The 20,933-nt window shown below is 33.6% G+C and overlaps 1 protein-coding gene across 4 annotated transcripts; it reads right to left on the bottom strand.

Annotated features, from left to right (window-relative positions):
- Nucleotides 1-2,579: 2,579 nt before the first annotated feature.
- LOC138318686 (uncharacterized) lies at nucleotides 2,580-20,542 on the bottom strand. 4 transcript variants are annotated; one of them, XM_069261299.1, is made up of 2 exons: nucleotides 20,458-20,542; nucleotides 2,580-4,853 (listed from the first exon to the last, which is right to left on the bottom strand). In XM_069261299.1, the coding sequence occupies exon 2, from the start codon at nucleotides 4,796-4,798 to the stop codon at nucleotides 3,404-3,406; it is 1,395 nt and encodes a 464-aa protein (XP_069117400.1). In that variant the 5' UTR covers nucleotides 4,799-4,853; nucleotides 20,458-20,542; the 3' UTR covers nucleotides 2,580-3,403. The 4 variants fall into 4 exon arrangements, with proteins under 4 accessions (XP_069117400.1, XP_069117401.1, XP_069117398.1 ...); XM_069261300.1 differs by having other exon boundaries at nucleotides 20,417-20,505; XM_069261297.1 differs by lacking the exon at nucleotides 20,458-20,542 and adding an exon at nucleotides 16,377-16,543.
- Between the last annotated feature and the right edge of the window lie 391 nt (nucleotides 20,543-20,933).

Below are 20,933 nucleotides of genomic sequence, written 5' to 3'. Positions count from 1 at the left end.
GAGAGGATCCTAATGCCAAAAAGGCTTCAAGTTCGATTATGTTATGTTTATATTCCAAGAGAGGCAACTGCTAAATCATACACTGCATGAAAAGCTATATTCCCTACCATTATAAACTTCTGTACTTAATTTTCTAATAAGACATTGAAAGGGAGATAACCAAAACTTGATTAGAGCGTTAATATAATTTACTACTAACACAGGCTCAGGGTATTGTGGTAAATATACTAATGATGCATTTTATAGAAAAATAAAAATAAAAGTGTTAATGAAATAGAGGAAAGAAGAAAGTGGATTACCACGTCAACTCTATCAGAGACACTTTTTAATACTTTCCGTGTATTCATCGCTGTTCTTGACATGTGTTCATAAGATTGTGTATTAAACTGAAACATAATGATCTCAAAAGGTTTTCATTTTCAGTGCTGTTTGGTTTCAGTTAAATTTCATAATTTGTTATGCCAGCAAACAGGTCTAAATTCATAAACCAGACTTTACAAAATAGTATACGTATCCGGCGTTTCTGTGTCGCACTGTAGTGTTGCTATTATGATTGGTCTCAAAACTTACATCAGCCTTAGATTGGCAAAGAATTTAAAATAATTGAAATACTGCACCGATTGAAGTTCGCTTTATAAGTGTTTGTTTGTGTACAAAGTTATCTCCCAAACGATACATTTTGTTAATGATCACCCATACTGGCTGCAATATATTATATGGGAAATGCATTCTTGACTAATTAGACATGTATTGTATTGACATCCGATCAAGCTTTATATTTTCTGTTTTTCACACAGACGAAAAAGATACATTTAGTTATTGACGTCAGGAACATCATTCTCACCGGTTATTGGTAAGTAATTATTTTTGTAATATGCTTTTTGTTTTGTTGTTGTTTTCTCTAGTAATTTCTTTGAAACTTTGGCCGCAATGGTTTTTCTTTCATTAAATCTCGAAAGAAAACTAAAAATTTTGACAGGCATTAATTCAAGTTGCACAACGCTTTAATTTTGTGTTTGAATTCAAAAAGGTAGTTTTAAATGAGCAAATGTGAAATCTGACTCATATCAGTACATGTATACATGCATATGATTGCTTCGTATCCTTCTCAGACATTTACCAGTGTTTAAACACAAGCCTACGTCTACGTCTCGGTACGTCAGTGTACCAACCCCTATACAACTTGTCCTTCGTACTTCTTACCAGGGCATGTGTTGTATGAATGTCTTCCCAAACTGACGTCTGAATTCTCAATGTGTTTTGTTCTATCTGAACATCTTTTGGAAATTTTCCGTCAGCGTCGGTTACGCACAATGGCTTACCTAATGTATAGCGTGATAGCACGCAGGCATTTTCATATGATATTATACATTTATCTATGCAAGTAATAATGATATACAAATGCATTGGTAATGATGTGCAAGTGTATTTACATATTTATTCTCGATTCCACAGATAACACGCATGATATGTTTCTATAGAGGATACGTTCATAAAGAAATAAAAGAATCCTATCCAGCTCAACCTAAAATTGGATGTTATGGAATACATTAAAGAATGTGAGAAAAAATCTTATGATTATTATATGATGTTATTAAGGACTACCATCCCACTGGTTGTATTTACCCGATAGTGACTACTTGTATATATAGTCTGGGGGCCATACTTTATATTGTAACATTTCTACAATAGCTGGTAGTAATATGCAAATATTGACAAACTTCTTTGTTACCTTATATACTTACATTAATGTGAATACATCGTTAGTGTGTGCCAGTGGGTTATGTTTTGACTACATATCAAAACAAATATATGTTAACATTAGAATTTGTATTCAAATATGGAGTGTGGAGTGAGGTTGTTTTCATACAGAAATTTCTCTATAAATAAAAAGTATAATGAGGAAAAACGGTATAAAGCTAGTATATTAATAATCCGAAATAAAAGGCCAAAATAAATTCAAAGTAAAATCAAAATCATTTCTATGGAATATATATTCAGCCACTATAGGGCCTTCTTCAGTCCGAAAAAAATATAAAAGTAAAAAAGTAAGACCATATTTGTACCCCTGGATATGATGCATTGTGAGATTCTGTCATATGGATACATTTACCGAGTTTACTCAAGGCGTGATACCAGGCAAGGTTAAAATATAGTATGCAGTTCACCAGAGATTGTATTTGAATTCTCAAAACCACAGCAATCTAGAGCTAATGGATGGAAAGCTTAACATACTATGATTGTGTTTATAGCGATGTTTATTTAAGTTATACATGTTTACTACTATGCTCAGTATGTCGGCACACTACTGCAATGGTGAGAAATCATAGTGTCCGAAATTGTTTATCATGAAAACGCATGATTAACTGCCTACGTACGTAATATTCTAATGATTCTATCAATAATATGTGTCTTTATTTTTAGACAACGGCTGAACTGTATACAATGTATATTAGACTACAAAGATATGTAAATGCAAAGTTGACCTAGATTCGTCTTTTGCGAGTGTATTGTAAGTTTTTCACAACATGACATGATTGTATGTCTGGCTGTAAAAAAGAAGATCAGAAACGTAAATATACCATTGAACACTATGTTTATTACACGTTATGTGTACCTGTTCCCATCTTCCTTTATACATATACATCAAAGATCTGTTACTGATTACATAACAAATACATGACGTCATGACTGTACCCAATATACACATCTGTAATAACAAGTAATTTTAGGTAAACTATACATGACTACAGTTACATAAAAACTGCTAATTTTAGATATGATACAGGGTTAGGTATATTAGAAAGTGTGATGGAGTTTGGTGAAGTAAATTATTATTCGCTTAATTGACTAATACATAAAAATGTAATGCATATTTGATATAGTTTTAGAATACATGTATGTTTCTGATTTCACAATTGAAACCATAATGCAATATCTGATTTATAGTTGGTAATCGATTCTGAATCAAGAAAGTATTATATTTCAATCAAACAGCTCATTTATTTGTATGCTGATCGATCTTAAGACGAAATGAGAATGTCATATTATTTTCGACCAATGCATACATTTTAGGGAATTAAAATAGATAAGGCATTAGGGACACGGTTGTCATAACACTGGAATGAGTAATTGTTTTCATTTTCTTCTATGCATTTGTATTAGTATCTTCAATTAGCTTTCAAACATATAATCACAACTATGCAACCTGCTTACAGATTGAATTAATAAAAGTATTTAATAAATTAATAAAATAATGCTAGTAAATGTTTTTTTGAATTAATTGACCTTTTAATGCATATAATGTTTATATAAATGGAGTGTTTTGCACTTATAATTTCCTAAAGTTATATAGAGACCCAACCAATCCGCATTATTATTATTTATATAGACATAGCTAATCCTACACAACGTTAGAAGCGGCGTATATCGATAAGTTCATTTGCTCTGAGATATTGGCAGGTAGACTATAAGCAGGAGAACAACTGTCCAGTTTGTTGCCCATAGCTGGTACTTCCCTTAGGAACTGCTTTGGCTCCATTGGTGATTTCAGTTTGTCTAGTTTATGCAACCATTCTCTGTATAAGTCATAAGATGACAGCGGAGGCGCCGAAGGCACGTGCCACCGCGTGCGTGTCACGGACATTCCGTTTTGTTGCAGACCACCCGATACTGGCATCAAATTTCTTGATCGCGAGGAAGTGGCGTAAGCAGACGTAGCCGATTTCACTGCACGATTCGACTGCTTTGATCCTGGTGGTAACTTCCATTTTATACCGATGTTTTCTATCTTATTTCGTTTGTTCTGTCGGTTATGAATTCCACAACTGCTGTTCGCACTTTTGATAGTACTCGGTGTGGAAGCGCCGTCTTCACCACGACCATCGTTATCATTAGAATCATTATTGTTTTGTCGTCCTTTTTCGAATTCTCTGTCTACTCCACTCCAAGTTACTCGTAGTCCCTTTCTCTTCTTTTCACTCTTTTTACTAGACGCCCTGCTTTCAGTACCGTCCTCTAAAGACAGAGTAAGGATTTCATACTCTGGTGTGTTCGTATCTCTCTTCAGTATGCCACCTGAACCAGACGACCGTACGCTATTCCGTCTGCTCGAGTATTTGTTTTGCGGTTGGAAAATCCCTTGATATTTGAAAACTTTCACATTACTCGGATCTTGTGTGTCGACTGAAAAGGAAGGAAACGTTGCAGCGTGCACACCGGATGTTTCCATTTGATGTGACGGGTGTACCTCGACAGTGGCTCCATCTGGAGGATTCGAGGCCGCGTGTGCTTGTGAAAAGTATTTTATTTGTGGAAACACAGACGTTGCATCTGGTTGCTTAGAGTTTCTGATCTGAGACCTAATCTTTTCTTGGTTTTTCCTTTGATATTCACTTTGCTTTCGCATTTTCTCGTGTCTACGAATCAAGAGATTACTCTCGTTGTCAAGTCTAGTTGTTTGCACTTGCATCTCGCTATCGTATTTCTTATTGAGATTTTCTAGATGAACATAATCTTTCAAACCTTCCCGGCGGAGTTTGTGCATTAAGTGTGTCTTTGTGGTAAACTCGCCTGGAATGTTCTGTTTAAGTTTGGCCGTTAGACTGTTGGCCAGAAGGTTCTTGTCGAATCGTCCTCCCGCCTTGTCCATTAGGTAGACATCTTTACATACAATCTCTTTGACACACCTTGGTGTAGAATCACGAGAGCTCGTAACTTCTGATGGTTTCCTGTCTGTACTTCTAGTTCCTGATTTGTGTACATTTTCCTTGTCGTCCGAGGGCAATGGCTTCTTCATATTGACAACAGAAGGACCCTTCTATCCCACAGAAAGCGACTTCAATCCAGTCGGCCTGAAAAGACATTGAAATAATGGTATTCAATACATTTGTTAAATTATGCTATGGTGAAATGTTTTTTCCATTTGTTATGAAACATCAAAGAAGCTAACATGTACAAAATTGTTTCTACCGATGGGATCTTAAAATATCAAGGAAATCCCAAACTGTAAACTCTTCTGGGAGTTTTCCTTGAATCAAAATTGTGATATTACATTATATGTAAAATAACATCAGTGGGGAGTTCTGTAACATACCACCAACGATCAATGTTCTAAGCCAAGATGGCAGTCAAATGTCTAGCTTAAATCATTAGTTTATATAAACAAAATGTGTGAAATACAATCACTTTGACAACGATTTGTTTTGTTAAAGAATATCAATAATTACCAAGATCATGGTTGGCACGAACATAAATAGAGCAAGTATACCAGTTACTGTGTTATCAATGAGAGTTGCCGTTACGTTTAAAACACTATCGAATTTATGTCAAAGTAGCAGCCGACAGGTTCAGTTGTTAACGGAAATGAGTAGGGTATTAGCAATGAAGCTATGTCGTAGACTCAATTCCCACAAATTGATCGAGTTTATTGATATTGTATTTACGATAGCTAGACGAGCGCCAACAGATTACATTGACTTTTGTCTTATGCTACATGTATATGTGTACCTATTTCATGTAGAAAGTCTCACTTCATGCTGTCATTCACGTTTAAAGTCTGTTTCTATATGGTGATTCAAACTTCGAATTAGGTTTTATTTTTGTTTTGTTAGAACTTTACAATATAAAATGGATTTATTCAAGCGGAATCCATCTTTCTTTCATCGCCGATTAGAAACAATGCGGTCCCTGTATTCAGTAAGAGTACGGAGAATGTCACTGTTGTCAGCCTATGGTTTGTGGATGATGTTTACCTCTGAGGAATCAATAATATAAGTCCACATAATTTGCTTTGTTTTAAGAAATCAGATATTCCATTTATTATTGCATAGGAGTGTGCATGGTTATTTAGTAGGCGAAGTCAAGTTTTGATACACAAAGGATAACGAAACTGGAACAATGAGAATATTATACCTTGCATAAAAACGAACTACAATGTATATAGGAACAGACGATCTGTATAAAAAACTTTCCTTTCTACTACAGATACACAGCATTAGTCTTTATGCCTTGTCTATGGTACAGATGGTCAAGCAAACACACCCACATGTGTACTATATACCTTAGATTACAGTGCATGTATTTTATGTGGAATAGTTTGTTAATTCGAGCATGTGTACATTAATCATGGATATGGAGTAACACCATACACCCATTCATGTATAAATCATTAAGTCAATTTAAGTCAAACGAGGAAAGGGTACTGAAGAAATTACCGAAAATATCGTCATAGGCTAACATTATTACTGTTAAACGATATGTTTGCTTCCTCCTAACAGTCAAGCTATTTCAATTTACTTTATTTAAAAATGCTTCAAATACAGGGAATAGAAATATAATACTCAAAATAAGGTCGGTTTGCATGCAGTATAAATATCACCTACAGCTCAAATCTTCCGTTATGCAAACTGAAGTTGATTTTATTACTTCAATTTATTTATTTTGATAAGAAATCTGTGCGCTTAAAATACATTCATAATATTTACTTCGGTATATGCAAAAGGAAAACGACACACGACCTTTTAAAATAATACCTGTTTGGACAACCACAGAAAGACTTACAGGTATGCGTTTAAATTTTCATCAATACGTTTTATAAGGCATATACAGACCTGTTTTCTGTTTTGGAAATCAGGTTATTACATATATATGTGTAATTATTCAAGTTTCAAATAATTGCATTTACTCTCCATGATTTGAATGACCATGGGAATACAAAAAGTCTGTCTCTAATAAAATGCATTTCTAAAATTCATAAAAGGTATCAAACATTCAGTGATCTGTGATGACAATAGAAGACAAAGGATACTGTCAGGATATTTACCTGTCGAGCGCCAGACTTTTGTTAGCTCCGTCCTTACACAGCTTTTACATAATACTCAGTATAAGTGTGTATCGGAGCGCTTTTATAGATGTTTTGCCAGCAGGGGTCTCTTAGGCTAATTTCACACCCTGCAGTTCGTGATTTAAAATCGATAGCATGGATAAAGGGATTTATTTGACTTCTACCCAATAAACCATTTCGTCAGGGTCGTCCGCGAATTTATTATCCCATAATATTAAGTGTTACGATTACTGGTATCAGTAAAGTATGCCCTTGTACGCATTGTAAGACATTCTACCTGCGTAGGTCGTCCCCTTTCCATTGTTGATATTTCCTTATTACTTATAAGTTTAATTTATTTCACCTGATTTACATGTATTTCTAAGAGGAAGTGATTTCTAACTTTCATTATAAAACTGAGAAGGATATCCTTTATAGATTGATCTCTTTCTGTACTATTACAAATATATTTTCATGGAAAAGTAATTGATAGTAAATGACATATCAGTCTTCAATAGTAGTTAACAGTAGTATATATACCCGATAGGTAGTTATTAGATATAAGACCCTTTAAGGTTATGGTTACCCTATAGATTTATTATCCTATCTCCCAAATACAAGAATAGAAACGTTTTATTGCAAACAAATGCAGACAGCTATATTGTTTTCGTTGTCATAAATAATACAATGGTCCGAATTTCGATAAACAATAAAGCAGGCCATGTTTGTTTATGTGGAACATGAAATAAGGAAGTACTTGTTAACGGGATAAAAATTGATGTGATTGGCTAAGACAGATTTCACTGGGATATAAAGAGTTTACTGTATTTGATTGGTGGATCAACTGGTACAAAGTCAATTCGTTTTAGAAAACAAAAATTAAACGTTTGAATTTATATCTAATACCGAAAACGTGTTTAAATTTGAATCCGAGAAATGCAATGTGGATAGGGTTTTTGTAGATATGAGAAATGAAACAAAGACATCCATTGGATGATATAGTGAAATTCAACACGTTTATCGATTGGATGATGCAATAAGTACAACGGGTTTAGCTATTGGATGACTTTGCTAAGCTATTGTGTCTTCTGACAAGAAAGGAATAACGAATAAATGAGAAATAGAAAGACAGAACATTCAATAGTAATGGGAATAGGTCACGTACCACGTGATACCCGATTACGTTTGTGCGGAACTATTGTTTCTATTGGTGATGGAATGACGTCAAAAGATCATGTCCTGCGCTAACGTCATTTCGGCAGGAAGACAACAAAGACTTACTTTCCCTCACCACTGGAGATACTAGTTCCGCATAAACGTTTCTAGTATCACGTGGTACATGAATTATTTCCATTATTACAACTATAAATGATTATATATGATGTCAGAGTAATCAATGCAGGCTACTGGTACTTATCAAATGGATTTCAAACACTAGTATATAAATAGTATTTATTGTCAATACTCGTCAATAGGATGTATGTGAATATGTGCGCATAAGCAATCTTATTTAATTACATGACTCAACACACAAAAGTATGTGTAGATATAATAATAATATATGATATGGTGTATCATTAAAATACAATTTAAATTTAGTTTAAATTAAAAACCTCAGAATCACTTATCTGTCAGTCGGCTTTAGATTTGTGTATTGGTGATACGAGAATAATTGATATATAAGGTTGATAAGTGTAAAATAAATTAGGCATGCCTTCATTACCGTGATATATGATAGATCATACCCTAGCACTACACGTGTTGATTGTTGGAATTTGGCATGTGTTTTCATGCGAAGTAGACTTATTGTATATGTACTGCTAGAACATTCAACAAGAGCTTCTCTCTGACTCAATCAACCTATCAGAACCCTGACATCATATGGCGCTAAGACGCTGACAAGGTCACCTACAATGTTGTGGTTCTGACATATTAAATACTGTAAACCACCTTATTTTTACAATGTACATGCGTTTGAATTTTGCGTGCTATTGCAAATCGCGAAAATCAAGAGCTGCAAAAATATCTCAAAGTTCAATAGAATAATATGTTTAAATATGCTGTTGAAAAGGCGTTAGTCATGAAAACACGAAATTAAGTCGCCAAATCTACATTGGTTTATAGTATTAAAGAATAAATGTAGATATTATTGTCTTTTGGCGCTTTCTCGAATCTCTAAAACCTAACCATGACGTTCATTTATATTCAATAAAAATCATCTCATTTGATTTTGCATAAACATGCAAGCTGCATACTGATGTTCCTCGATCAGAAAAAAACGCAATCGATTTAGTTGATATTATAACTTTTCTTATATTGTCGGTATGACAACAATTAAGTCTGCATCATATGTTAAAATAGAAGACATGTAACTAAGGTAATAATCTATTAATGCACTTCATTAGTCACAAACTAATCCAAATATGCCTACAAACAAAAGACGGTGTTACTTAAATGGTAATTTAGCAGACTATATTTAGATAGTCTTTTACTCTAGTGAGTAAAACAAAATATCCAAGTCACATACATACCATGTTAATTAAGTTTTCCTGTCCCAACGTCTACCATAACAAGCCTTCTAAACCTCTAACAGTACTCGATATTAACAATGAGAAATCGCATTATCATTAATTGTGATACAGGTAGGGATTTATTAAAGAGTTAATGCCCACGTCTGCAGGTTGTTTATAATCCCTGCCTAATCTTTAATAACTATCTGGTTACAATATTACAAGAGAAGACTAACATAATAGAAACAGTGACGAAATAGTAAGACATAGTACAATATAGATAGAAAATCTTTCTCAATTACAGGTCTTATCATTTATTCATCATCAGTCGTTTAAAAGTATTTTAAACATTAAAAGCTGATTAAGATTTAAGTTTTTTTTAAACAATAGGAACTTGCTATAAATAAATGTTTTGTCAAACTCCAATGAACACTTGTACCCGTAACATGATTGTATATTGACATCATTAACATTTCCCTTTACCCTCAATAATGAACAACACTTGAACCCATACCTATCTTTTTAAGATGCTGAAAATAGCACGTACACCATCTGTCGTTTTGTTTATATACATGCATTTTAATCTTTCATATATATTCCTTGCAAACTTAATTGACATTATTGTATTTTTTATCATCTACCAAAGGGTGTTCTTATTAAAACTAGAATATACCATTAATCATGTATCTGATATTGCGTTTTCACTATATCACCATTCAACTAAAATAAATTTGGCTGTCTTGTCTCCCCGTAATAAATCTTCCTTGTGCTGCATATTTTATCACCGATTTAGGTACTTTACTTACTAAGTACACTTCAGAAAATACAATACGTTTCCATTTTTTTGTTTTTCATGCCCACTCGAAGATCTCGAACCTTGTTTACATTACTTTCCAATTTCAATAAAAAGATTTTTGTCGTGCATGTAGTGGGCAAACAGACATAATCCATGTGAAGTGGAAAAGCCTATTTATTACACAAAACAGACAATGAGAAAATAGCCTTTTGAGCTTTTACACTAAGGAACGATCACGTTCAACTAAGTGCTTTCGTATTGTTAGAGATCGACTCTACTGAAGTGTAAGATGCAACAGAAATCCGAACGTGTATCTTGACCGGTACACGTCCCAAAGGATATATAAAGATAGGTTGGTATTCAAGTAACATTATAATAGTAAACATTATAGGTTATTTATAGTGGAGATAAACCTTTATATATTTATCCTTCACTGAAAAGAAATTAGAAATAGCGTATATTCCCTGATGAAGCGCAATTAAGAATATCATCCAATTCAATGCATTGAGAAACACTATATCTAAGATACGCTGTCAAAAACCTTCAGTAAAGCATTGCGGACAGTACGTGAACCGAACGAATCTGAGTTTGTTTTTTATTTAACTCTCATGTGTGCAACGTGTTGCGGTATGTGAATGACTCTTGCCCTTTTGAGAGTGATAATCTGACCGAAGCAAGCCGTCGTACACACCAATCAAGCACACCCCATCATGTCACGTTATGCTGACAACGGAAAACCAGTCGTCCCACCCTTTGTGCTGAGCGCTAATCAGGAGCAGAAACTACCACTTTTACAGACTATCGTGTGTCTCGGCCAGAAGACAGAACCCATAACCTTAAGAGGGGCGAACGCTCCACTGAAGGTCAAAAGTAAAGCGGTGTCAAGAGAGACGTTGAGAGGCATGACGTCATTTCATAAAAAGAGAACAGATAAGATCCTCAATTCGTCGTTTTTTACGATCATGCAATAGGAGCGGCACCCGTAAATGTAAATATGATGGTAAAATGGAACTAGTGAAATAATATATATTGGACAATTACTTTAAGATAAATTCTGTGTATCTATATGATACGGCAAAACCAATAAGTGATTTGCAATCAATGTAGGTTTTATTTGTTTGCGGATAAAACAGCGGACACCACATGGGTACTTCAGAATCTCAATAAGATCTACTAACTCTTAACTGTACATTTGTTTGACTGTAATATCATCATACCTTGTGATGATGACGTACTGAATCCTGAACCTGACAACGCAATTACATTCTACTCGACGTTCAAGTGAAATTATCGTATTATCGCAAGCCTTTGTTTGTAAATGTCCTCGGACCAATTAGGGTCATTTGAGGACGGGAAGGTGGAATGTCAGATGTTTGACCCCTGACTTGAAACGGGATCGTCCTGTTCATATTGACTATAAATTATCAGATAGTTCTAGGGACTTGTGCATTAAACTAAAGTCACCTTTCCTGAACATGAGTGGGGTCTGAATTTTAGGTACATGTGACCTTTGGTCAATATCAAGGTATCGATTTCACTATAAGGATTATAGATACATTGATTTAGTAGAACTGTCCTTTTATCAGCAATAGCAGAACTAATGATTGATCACTTTACCAACAGATTGTTGACGAGTGGATGGGATTAGACATACTTTGAAATCTATTCAGACATGTGTGAAGAAATTATATGATGTGAAATGGGGACATTGGGGTTGAAAGTTCTCCAAGAAGTATGATGGTTAAGTGGGAGAGAAGGACACAACGCGTGATTGACCCATGTTCATTATAGAATATGAATTTGTTGGAGATGACTGCACTTAGTGTTGCGGGGTATATGATGAACACGTGATGGACGCATGTCTAATAAAATGGATATGTTGTAATTAGAGAAGGCAGCAGCCGCAGCATCCGGGGTCAAGGGAGCATATGATTGATAAAAGGGAACGTCAAAAAACTTGATTGACATATGTTTATTAACATAAAGAGAGAAATAGAGAAGACGGAAAGCTAAAGACGGAGTGTGGAAACAAAGGGACACTAGTGGAACGCAACGGATTCCACATCTTCAATATTATTGCTCAGCGAATCCTGATTTTCTTGTCAATTGAAAAGTAAATAGAACATGTAGGTATTAATGAGTTACTAATGATCACGCGCAGAACGTCAATTGATGCAGTATTGTTGAGATCAGTTGTACTGTAAGGGAATAAAAGTCTCAAGTTACTCATGTTTTTTGCTTACACTTAAATTAATTGATTTTTCACGTATGTCAAGCATGTTTTAGAATGATTAAAGATTAATATTCTCCTTTGGTGACGTCACTGTTCCTCATTGGGTCAGAAACCAAACACTCCAGATCAAATGTCTAAGGAGTTACATAACAAATTGCCGTCTATAAATCCCAAATCAAATATATTGGTGACAGCCCCAGATTAAACCTGAATAGGCTGTCGATGATTGGTTTCAATATTTGATCAATACAATATTGGATATTTGCTATCAGTATTTTTATCAAAGTTACGTGTACTTTCTACAATATTTCAAAGTGAGTGTTCTTGTACTGAAAAAACATTACACTTTCTTAACTTCATAGTATACACTTTTTGTATTTCAATGTTGTTTTCTGAACACTCATTATGATAGAGGAGGTAACAGCAAACATTCCAGGCAAACCAAGAACATGAAAACATGTACATGCAATTTCATGGTGGAGACCATGTTTTCCATGACCTTCGCCGACCTACATCTGTCTCGAAATATCGTCTTTTTTTTTACTTCGGTCTAAATCACTATGGAACTATTTAACGATCTAGGACATGCTAATACTGTCCAAAACATACAGGACAATCTGAAATGTCCTTCTGGAAGAAAGAGTTAGTAATGCTAACTCTAGATTAGACATTTAAAACCGATATTTGATAACTTCAGACATGGATGTCTGTACATTTGACTGGATTTTCTGTTCTTAGGTCTGTATGCAATATAACGATTACTTTATATAACGTTCAAAGTCTTTTTTATTTACGATTCATTACTTATTATATTTTCCCTTAGATTTTATAGTTAAGCGACACAGATTTTGAATAAGCTGTTATTGCAGCTACTTCTAATGTACAGAGAATCGATTGGTTATCGTTAGGTTTTTAGCTATAGAGATTTCGGAGATTATTTGTGTTAATATTGAATGTAAATATAACTGCTTGTGGTTGGCCTACACTATTGAATGTTTTATGTCGTCAACACCTGGACTTATCTGTGAGAATGCCAGACACCTATCATGACATCTCGTCGCCTGTGATACGTTAGCCTAGCCCCTAACATTTTAACGGCTGTCTGCCTGTCTACAGTTCGTCCATTCAAAACATTGGCAAACATGGAACCATCGTCATACACAGATAATGATGGTTTTTTCACATGGTAATTGGTCTGTTTCCTATTCTTCTCCTTGGTTCTAACTTGGTCTGTATTTCGTTCTACATTCTACATATTATGGGAACATTAATCAGAACAGTTTCTACCTGGCTACTATATAATGTCATAGAAAGCCTGGGAGAAATGATAATAACACCTCGCTTCTGTTGTTATTCAGATCACAACTGAAGAAAACAAATGTATACAAAATCAACCAGGAAGTTCCATAAATCTTATTTTCACTTTTGTTCTCTGTCTTCGGTTTCCCACAATCGCCTCTTTAGTATAACAAAAGAATCCTAGAAGAAAATTCAATATTAAATGTGCTGGAAGCAGTAATGGCTATACTTTCTTTGGTATGAATGCCAAATTGCAAACTGCATGAAAGAGTGTAGGTAATCCTTGTCTTGCACAGTTTACATGATTAGAATTTAGTCACATTATACAACATTGACATTAATACTTGCAATTAATTAAAAGATGTAAAGTTACTGGCTGTGATATCCTCTTGGGAGAAATCTATATACATAGTTTCATATATTTATTTAATTTAAATATTGAATTCTGCGGTTGTAAACAACAGAAAAACACACATTTTTCATTGAACGTAGCATTGAGTTTATATGTTATGCTTTAAATAAGTTTTTTCGTACATAGATCGACGACATAATATGCCTACGTAATTTGGAAATAACATCTTTATTAGGGTTAATCACTTCAATAACAGATTGGTCAGGTAGAATCGTATTGAAAGCATGTAGGAACAAAAGCAGGGAATACACCAATAGTACGTACAGATCAGCGATGGCGGGAACACAATGCTTTGAGCAGGCGATCATAATCTGTCTCTCAATGAAAGATCGACGTTCGATAGATTCCATTAATTTATGTCTATTTAATACGGTTAGACTGTACAGCTTCGTTCACGACTCCCCTGTCTGATATAAAGGGTAGTATTGTGGGACTTAGCATGCTTGGTTAAAAAACATGTCATGATGTGAGAAAAAATGGGTTTAGGGAAATGAGTTTAATAGTTTGATATACAATGTACGTCATATAGGTCTACTCTAACTCCCTTTCAACCAAAGAACAGAGTATACATAATGTTTTTGTGTATATAGCATGTCGTAGGGATATTGTATTATTATTTCTATGTATTTTCCTGACTTTGTCATATATATTTGATAAAGGCTTTGTTCTATTTTTCTGCAGGAATTGATCATTTGTTCCACGTTTTCGTTAGCTTTCTTGATTATGATAGTTGCGTGATTGCGTGTGGATCTGTGGTACATTTTGGTATACTTGTTTGGTGACATAAACCTTATGACTGATAATGTGTATGCCTGAACAAAAAAGGCATATGATTTCTACACGAATTGGCCATTTGGTATACCTTTTACTGGTGTCGACATTCGCGTTCTTTCTATGAACATTTGTTAATCTGGTATATTTATTCATGGTTGTTGATGCTAAGGTGCATTTTACGAGGTTGTTAATACTTTGCTATACATTTTTTTCCAAATCCGGACTGATCATATTTTGCTATATACTATACAGAGTTGTTGATATTTTAGTATATTATGTAATCGACCGTCGTCGGTAAGTAAGAAGAGTTATTACAGGGCAGTTGTAATCATGTAAATTTTAATGGGCTTATCCTGTTTTATATGTTTTGTTTTGAATTATCAGCTTTTTAGTACATTTGGTACTGGGTTGTCATATGTATATAACTTCAATGGAATATGTAGTATTTTAACATATATTAATTATTAAATCATGTCTTACTGAGAGTGACATATATGTTTTTTAATAAAACGAAAAAAGGGCGGCATTAGATTATCACTCAAAATGACGTACATAGAGATATATTATCGTAACGATAGATAATGCGAATTGATAAGTCTCAAAAACTACACGATAAATGCCAAAGTCATTCATGTGTGTTAACGCTGTGGTATCAATTTCACAATGAACATGATAGCACTGGTATATTCTTTATTCCTAAAACGTCATGATGTACATGTTTTTCCATTTTTTAATCCTCTCTTATCATTTCTACATGTTGAGAAGCGTTTCGTGAATATCTACATAGTATAAGGTTGGTGTGTAACTGTGGCTGTGTAAGTGCTATAAACATCCTTGTCCAGTTATAGTCCTTGCCTAACTACATTGCGGCAGCTGGTATACATCAAATGCATTACTTGTCATTTCACCTAGGTTGTAGAAGAATTTGTGTTCAATGATAAAATATATATTATAATGTATCTGTATATCATAATTATTATTATCATTTTCAGATACACAATATTGTAATATTTTACTAATGGTTCCTTATCTTGTCATTTATATAATGAACTTGTAATGGTGAAATTAATCATATAACGGTAATTGTCTAGATATTTGAATGACTGGAGGATACGAATTACTTAAATGATAAATAAGGAACGGAGTTTTATTTTCCACAATGTTTATAGCATAATCTAAATATCCTGACAACGCCTTCAAGACAAATAATATCAATACAGTCACATACTACAATAATACTTACATGAAATGGATGTTTGTATTACAGAAATCAGTAAATCTTGAAGTATATTAATCTTCTGTTATGCTATACCGTAAAACGTCAATCAATATATGCTGCATGTGGAACTCGAGATATGATAATTACCCACAGTATATTAACATTAATACGATATCGTTACCGGTATGTTGATTATTAAAACAACACGTGCTCCATATTCAATTCCCTATGACATTAATACATAATTTCAATATTATTCAGTATATGTCAAGTTACAAAATGTATTACAACATAAAACGACAGTACATACCATTTTGATGGGGAAGCAGTGCTAACGAATCCCTAGTAGTCGTCCTTCAGTAACACTATAGTCGTCGGGTAAGCACTAAGTGTCGATATATCGGCAGTGATTTGGAAGGCTGACTAAGTCACTACGCTACGTTAGTATATATTATATATACACGCACTGAGGTCCAGGGCTAAATTTACTCATTCAATACACACTATGGTATAAATGTCGGATCGTCAATTCCAATGTCAATTAATATTCAAAAGGTCGTTTTAGGGGCCAGACAAGGGGATTATGTTACGATGTGTGATATTCACGTGTGTAAATGGCAGAACGTTTAGTACACCTCGTGGTAGGCGAGTTTTAGTACCAAATTAATTAGGGAATGATATTGAATATATAAATCAATGTTTCCTATCAATATATTTGGTTGAGGGTTACTTTTGTTGATGTTGATATTCAATTCTCATTAAATAATGGTGATGATCGTTAGAGTAGTGTTCAGAAAACTAACAATAACAATACCTTTTATATAAATATAGGCTAGCTTAATGTTAATCGTGCAGTCGTTTTCTCGTCGCACGAAGTGATTCAGGGTAAGAACAAAGAAGTCTTTACAATATTTCCTTTAATTTTCAGTTGAATATTTCTTACAGTTGCATTTCAAATGAACCGATATTTATATATATATGCGTCTTAATATCAAATAATCAAATAAATAAAGACTAAGAAGTTATTCCTTTTCAGGTTACTCATTTTGTATTTTAAATGTAACCGCATATTGTTTTACGTGACTGCGTTTTATGTGGTGTTACATTTTCACAAGATAGTTGAAATTCTTTCCTAGATCTATCACTCAGATAATTATGTGTATCTCTTAATTCTATTTCTGTCAATTTAAAGCATTTAGAAATTGATATCGTTTAAATGAATTCTTTCTGATCCCCCAATAATTTGATTAATTACTTAAGCTTTGAAATACACTGAAATCTTTTTATAAGGTGTTTTTAAAAATTGTTCTTACACTAAAAATGGTTCCTACTTATCTGTAAAAATGATCAATGTATAGCAGTCACTTCTAAACGTCGTCATTAAAGGCCCATTACCTTTCCGGAGTAAAATTTAAAGGTTTCTTAAAAAACCATTAATAACATCAGAAAATGCGTACCGATGACCTAAAATAAGGTTACGACACCAAACATATGCAAGATTTCCTGCGTAATATATGAAAACAGTGGAGAGTCAATTCTCTGTTTTGCCGTCTGGCGCAGTGATAGTCAACTACCGCCCGGTATTTAGGACGACGGCGGGAAACATAAAGACCGCGTTATGAAAATAAAATTTTATTTATTTTAATCAAATCGTTAGAAGGTGATGATAAATATAGTATTAACGGTAAGTTAATAATTTTTGCGGCTCTACAAAATTATCGATCTTGTTTTACATTCCCATTTTAAAAATTTAAAGCCGTTTCGGAAAGCTATGTTTTAAGCCATTGACTTCCTGGATGTGAATTATGGAACATTATCGAACTTCTTAACGAAACAATGTTTGTTTAAAATGAAAGAAACTCGTGAATTTGAGAAAAAAATATATATAGTGCAAAGTTACAAAATACACTGCCTTCCAATAGTTCTGTTACATTTTTACAAATATACATAAAATACATAAATATGTAAACCTTGTTATTACAGGCATCAGTATTCAATATTTAACAACTTCTTTATCTTCTCTAACTCATTGTTTTTTCGAAAGTTTTTCTGAGTGAAATAGCCAGCAAATTTCAATATATGTAACAGAACTTTTGAAGGTCAGTGTAATAGCAAACCAGACATTTACCTATAACATTGATGATCTGGGGTATCAAGAAACAATTATTTAAGAGTTATTTGTGTTTGTAATAATATATATATATGTATATATATAAATGTCTTCACTCACAGAGATGTCTTACAAAGCATTCCTTACAACTTTTTGGATTGGGAATAAAAATTGGCATCTGACGGATCTAATTCCAATGATTACCAGTATATTTTTATATATAAGAATTTGTTGGACAATTGACCTGTTTTATTACACACCGTCAAAAATACATATTTGGTAATTTGATAAGGATTGGTTTTCACTTCTTGACAGAGCCTTATAACATATAAATAAATATCCTATTTAAATTGCCTTTAAACTCTTTATGTATAAGCATGTTTACAATAAACTAAAACGATTATTGCATACTTGGTTTTCAAAGTCTAGCCTATAGAATGCGATGGCCAAACGATCGTACGCACTTGATTATCTATAATCAAGACTCTAAACCCGTCTTATAAAATCATCTTTGGCGTACAAAACGGTATATTGTCATTTACATATGTTTTACGTACTTTTTTGCAATCGCAACTATCTACTCATGAACAGCAAGTGATAAAGCAGTCACGGTTCAATAAACTACCAAGCTTTAAAGAGACTATAGCTCTTATGCTAATAATATTTTGACAAAAATCTTTCGCGTAGATAGAGTAAATACAATAAAGAACGGGTTTGTTTATCAGATAAATATTTACTTTAATCTGTTCAGAATACACCGATATGGAGTCTTTGTTACTGTGGTGTGTCCCTTATGCAGAGACCGGACAGCACAGAACAATACTTTTTTGTGTCAGTGAGTGGTTTGTTGTTACTAATGCTAATAGTTACCATATTTGGTAACAGAGTCATGAGAAATAATTTACATTATATAACACCATAATATAGCGAGACTTTTTACATATATGTTGATTTTTTTTCTATTAAAAAAGTTTCTTTGATTTCCAGCTCGTTATGTAAGTTTGAGTGTAAAGATTTTGTAGAAAACAATTCACACGATAGTGCGTTAACTGTTACCACTTCAACACGAGACGATTAGGCGTTATATATCTAGTGTTTTGGCAGCAGTTAATTTAATGATGTCAGGTAAAGGTGAACAACTTGTTTATAATCCTACAGGTAAAAGCCTATATTATAGTCCTCTTATGTATATGTTTTAAGGTTTAAGATAATCCCTAAAGAGATTTAATATTATTATAAATCCATTGATTTTTAAATACGGAATCACAACAGTAAGATTAGTATACTCCTGTATGCTGGTTCGTGGGGCCAGTTCCCATATATCAAACACTGATATCTGCCTCGTCCTATTAAGATTACCTGTCATACACCGAACGTCATTGGGTATAGCGGAAAGTATTTAAGTTGTAGTACAAAGAGGTCAACAATTACTAGTAATTAATTGCACATTATGGTTTTTTTTAAGAAAACATGACACAGTGAGAAACATGAAAGAAATACATATGTATAACGGTTTATTTTCACCGATCCTCTCGAACTCACAAACATGTATTATTTTTCTTCTGACATAAATTCGCAAATATTTAAACGTGATAAGAGAGTTGAAAAAAGCTCTTTTCTCGTCAGAGCTATTCCGAAAACGTCACAGTCGATCCGATGTTTTTTTCCTTTCCTTTTTTTTGTAAATTATAAATACATTTGGATTATATTTACATAATATTGGTTGTCATATTGCACTAAGAAATGCCAGGAGTGTCATCATTATCATAATGTAATATTGGCCTTTAACTGACCAAATTGCTGTTCCATCAGAGGTGTACATTTATCATTTGAGCACTCCTAATCACAAACTGCATATCAAAGTGAAGGGGGTACTTGGCTTCATTCATCACATGCTTCATAACATATGATGAGCCTATTCATATTTGAGATCTATTCATTATCAAAGCTATTTATTATTGTTTATTGGAGGTTTGAGCAACCCGGATTCTACCGATATTATAAAGAGAGGTACCGAGCAATTTTCGCATTGAACATTTCCTACAGACCATTTATACTAATACCTCAAACCCACATGAGCATGCTATCCAATGATGTATTTATATAGGTAATATGTACCATGGAGTATAATTATGAATTGCGACCTGTACCTTATACAAAACCTATGTAAATATTATATGTTTTCAATTATATATAAGTTGTTACATCAAAGGGATGTCAGTTAGTTCTGAGTAACTTACTAGGTTCTTTTGTCGGCTTCCGAGAGAAGTGTATACCCTACCTTGTCGCGCCATAGACGATGTTTTCCATATCAAACACAGCTCCATATATAGCTCTCCTTGATGTTCGTTCTTACCCTTATATTGTTATGTGTGAAGACTGTGCGTCCAAATACTACCCGATTATAATACTTACCTGACATAGCAAGTACAAGTATAAACCGTTGATCCTCTGATCTATTGTTCCACTAGAACAACAATGTCGTTTTCAATCTCAATGGGTAGTGTTTATAATCGTATTTAATATTAGCCAGTGTAGGCATGCTTTACTGTTAGATGTGAATTATACAATAGAAATATAATAATGAGCTTTCCACGTCTGTGTGTGTGGTCTAGGTTTATGTCTAGTCTACAGGCCTCGTTCAATATTTAATGTATTTCTCAATGTTTTATCTGAAAATATAATTCAATTCTGATTTAAATTTACAGATTCAGTAGTGAAACTCGTCTCTTTTAGTATAAAAATTATTTTTTCATA

Source organism: Argopecten irradians, chromosome 3 (assembly GCF_041381155.1).
Source record: "Argopecten irradians isolate NY chromosome 3, Ai_NY, whole genome shotgun sequence".
NCBI classification, from domain to species: Eukaryota; Metazoa; Mollusca; class Bivalvia; order Pectinida; family Pectinidae; genus Argopecten; species Argopecten irradians.
Note: the sequence above shows the minus strand (reverse complement) of the source record. Positions and strands in the feature narration are given on the sequence as shown.

Coding starts and splice junctions, on each gene's coding strand:
- LOC138318686 (XM_069261299.1), bottom strand. CDS start 4,798: ATGAAGAAGCCATTGCCCTCGGACGACAAGGAAAATGTACACAAATCA.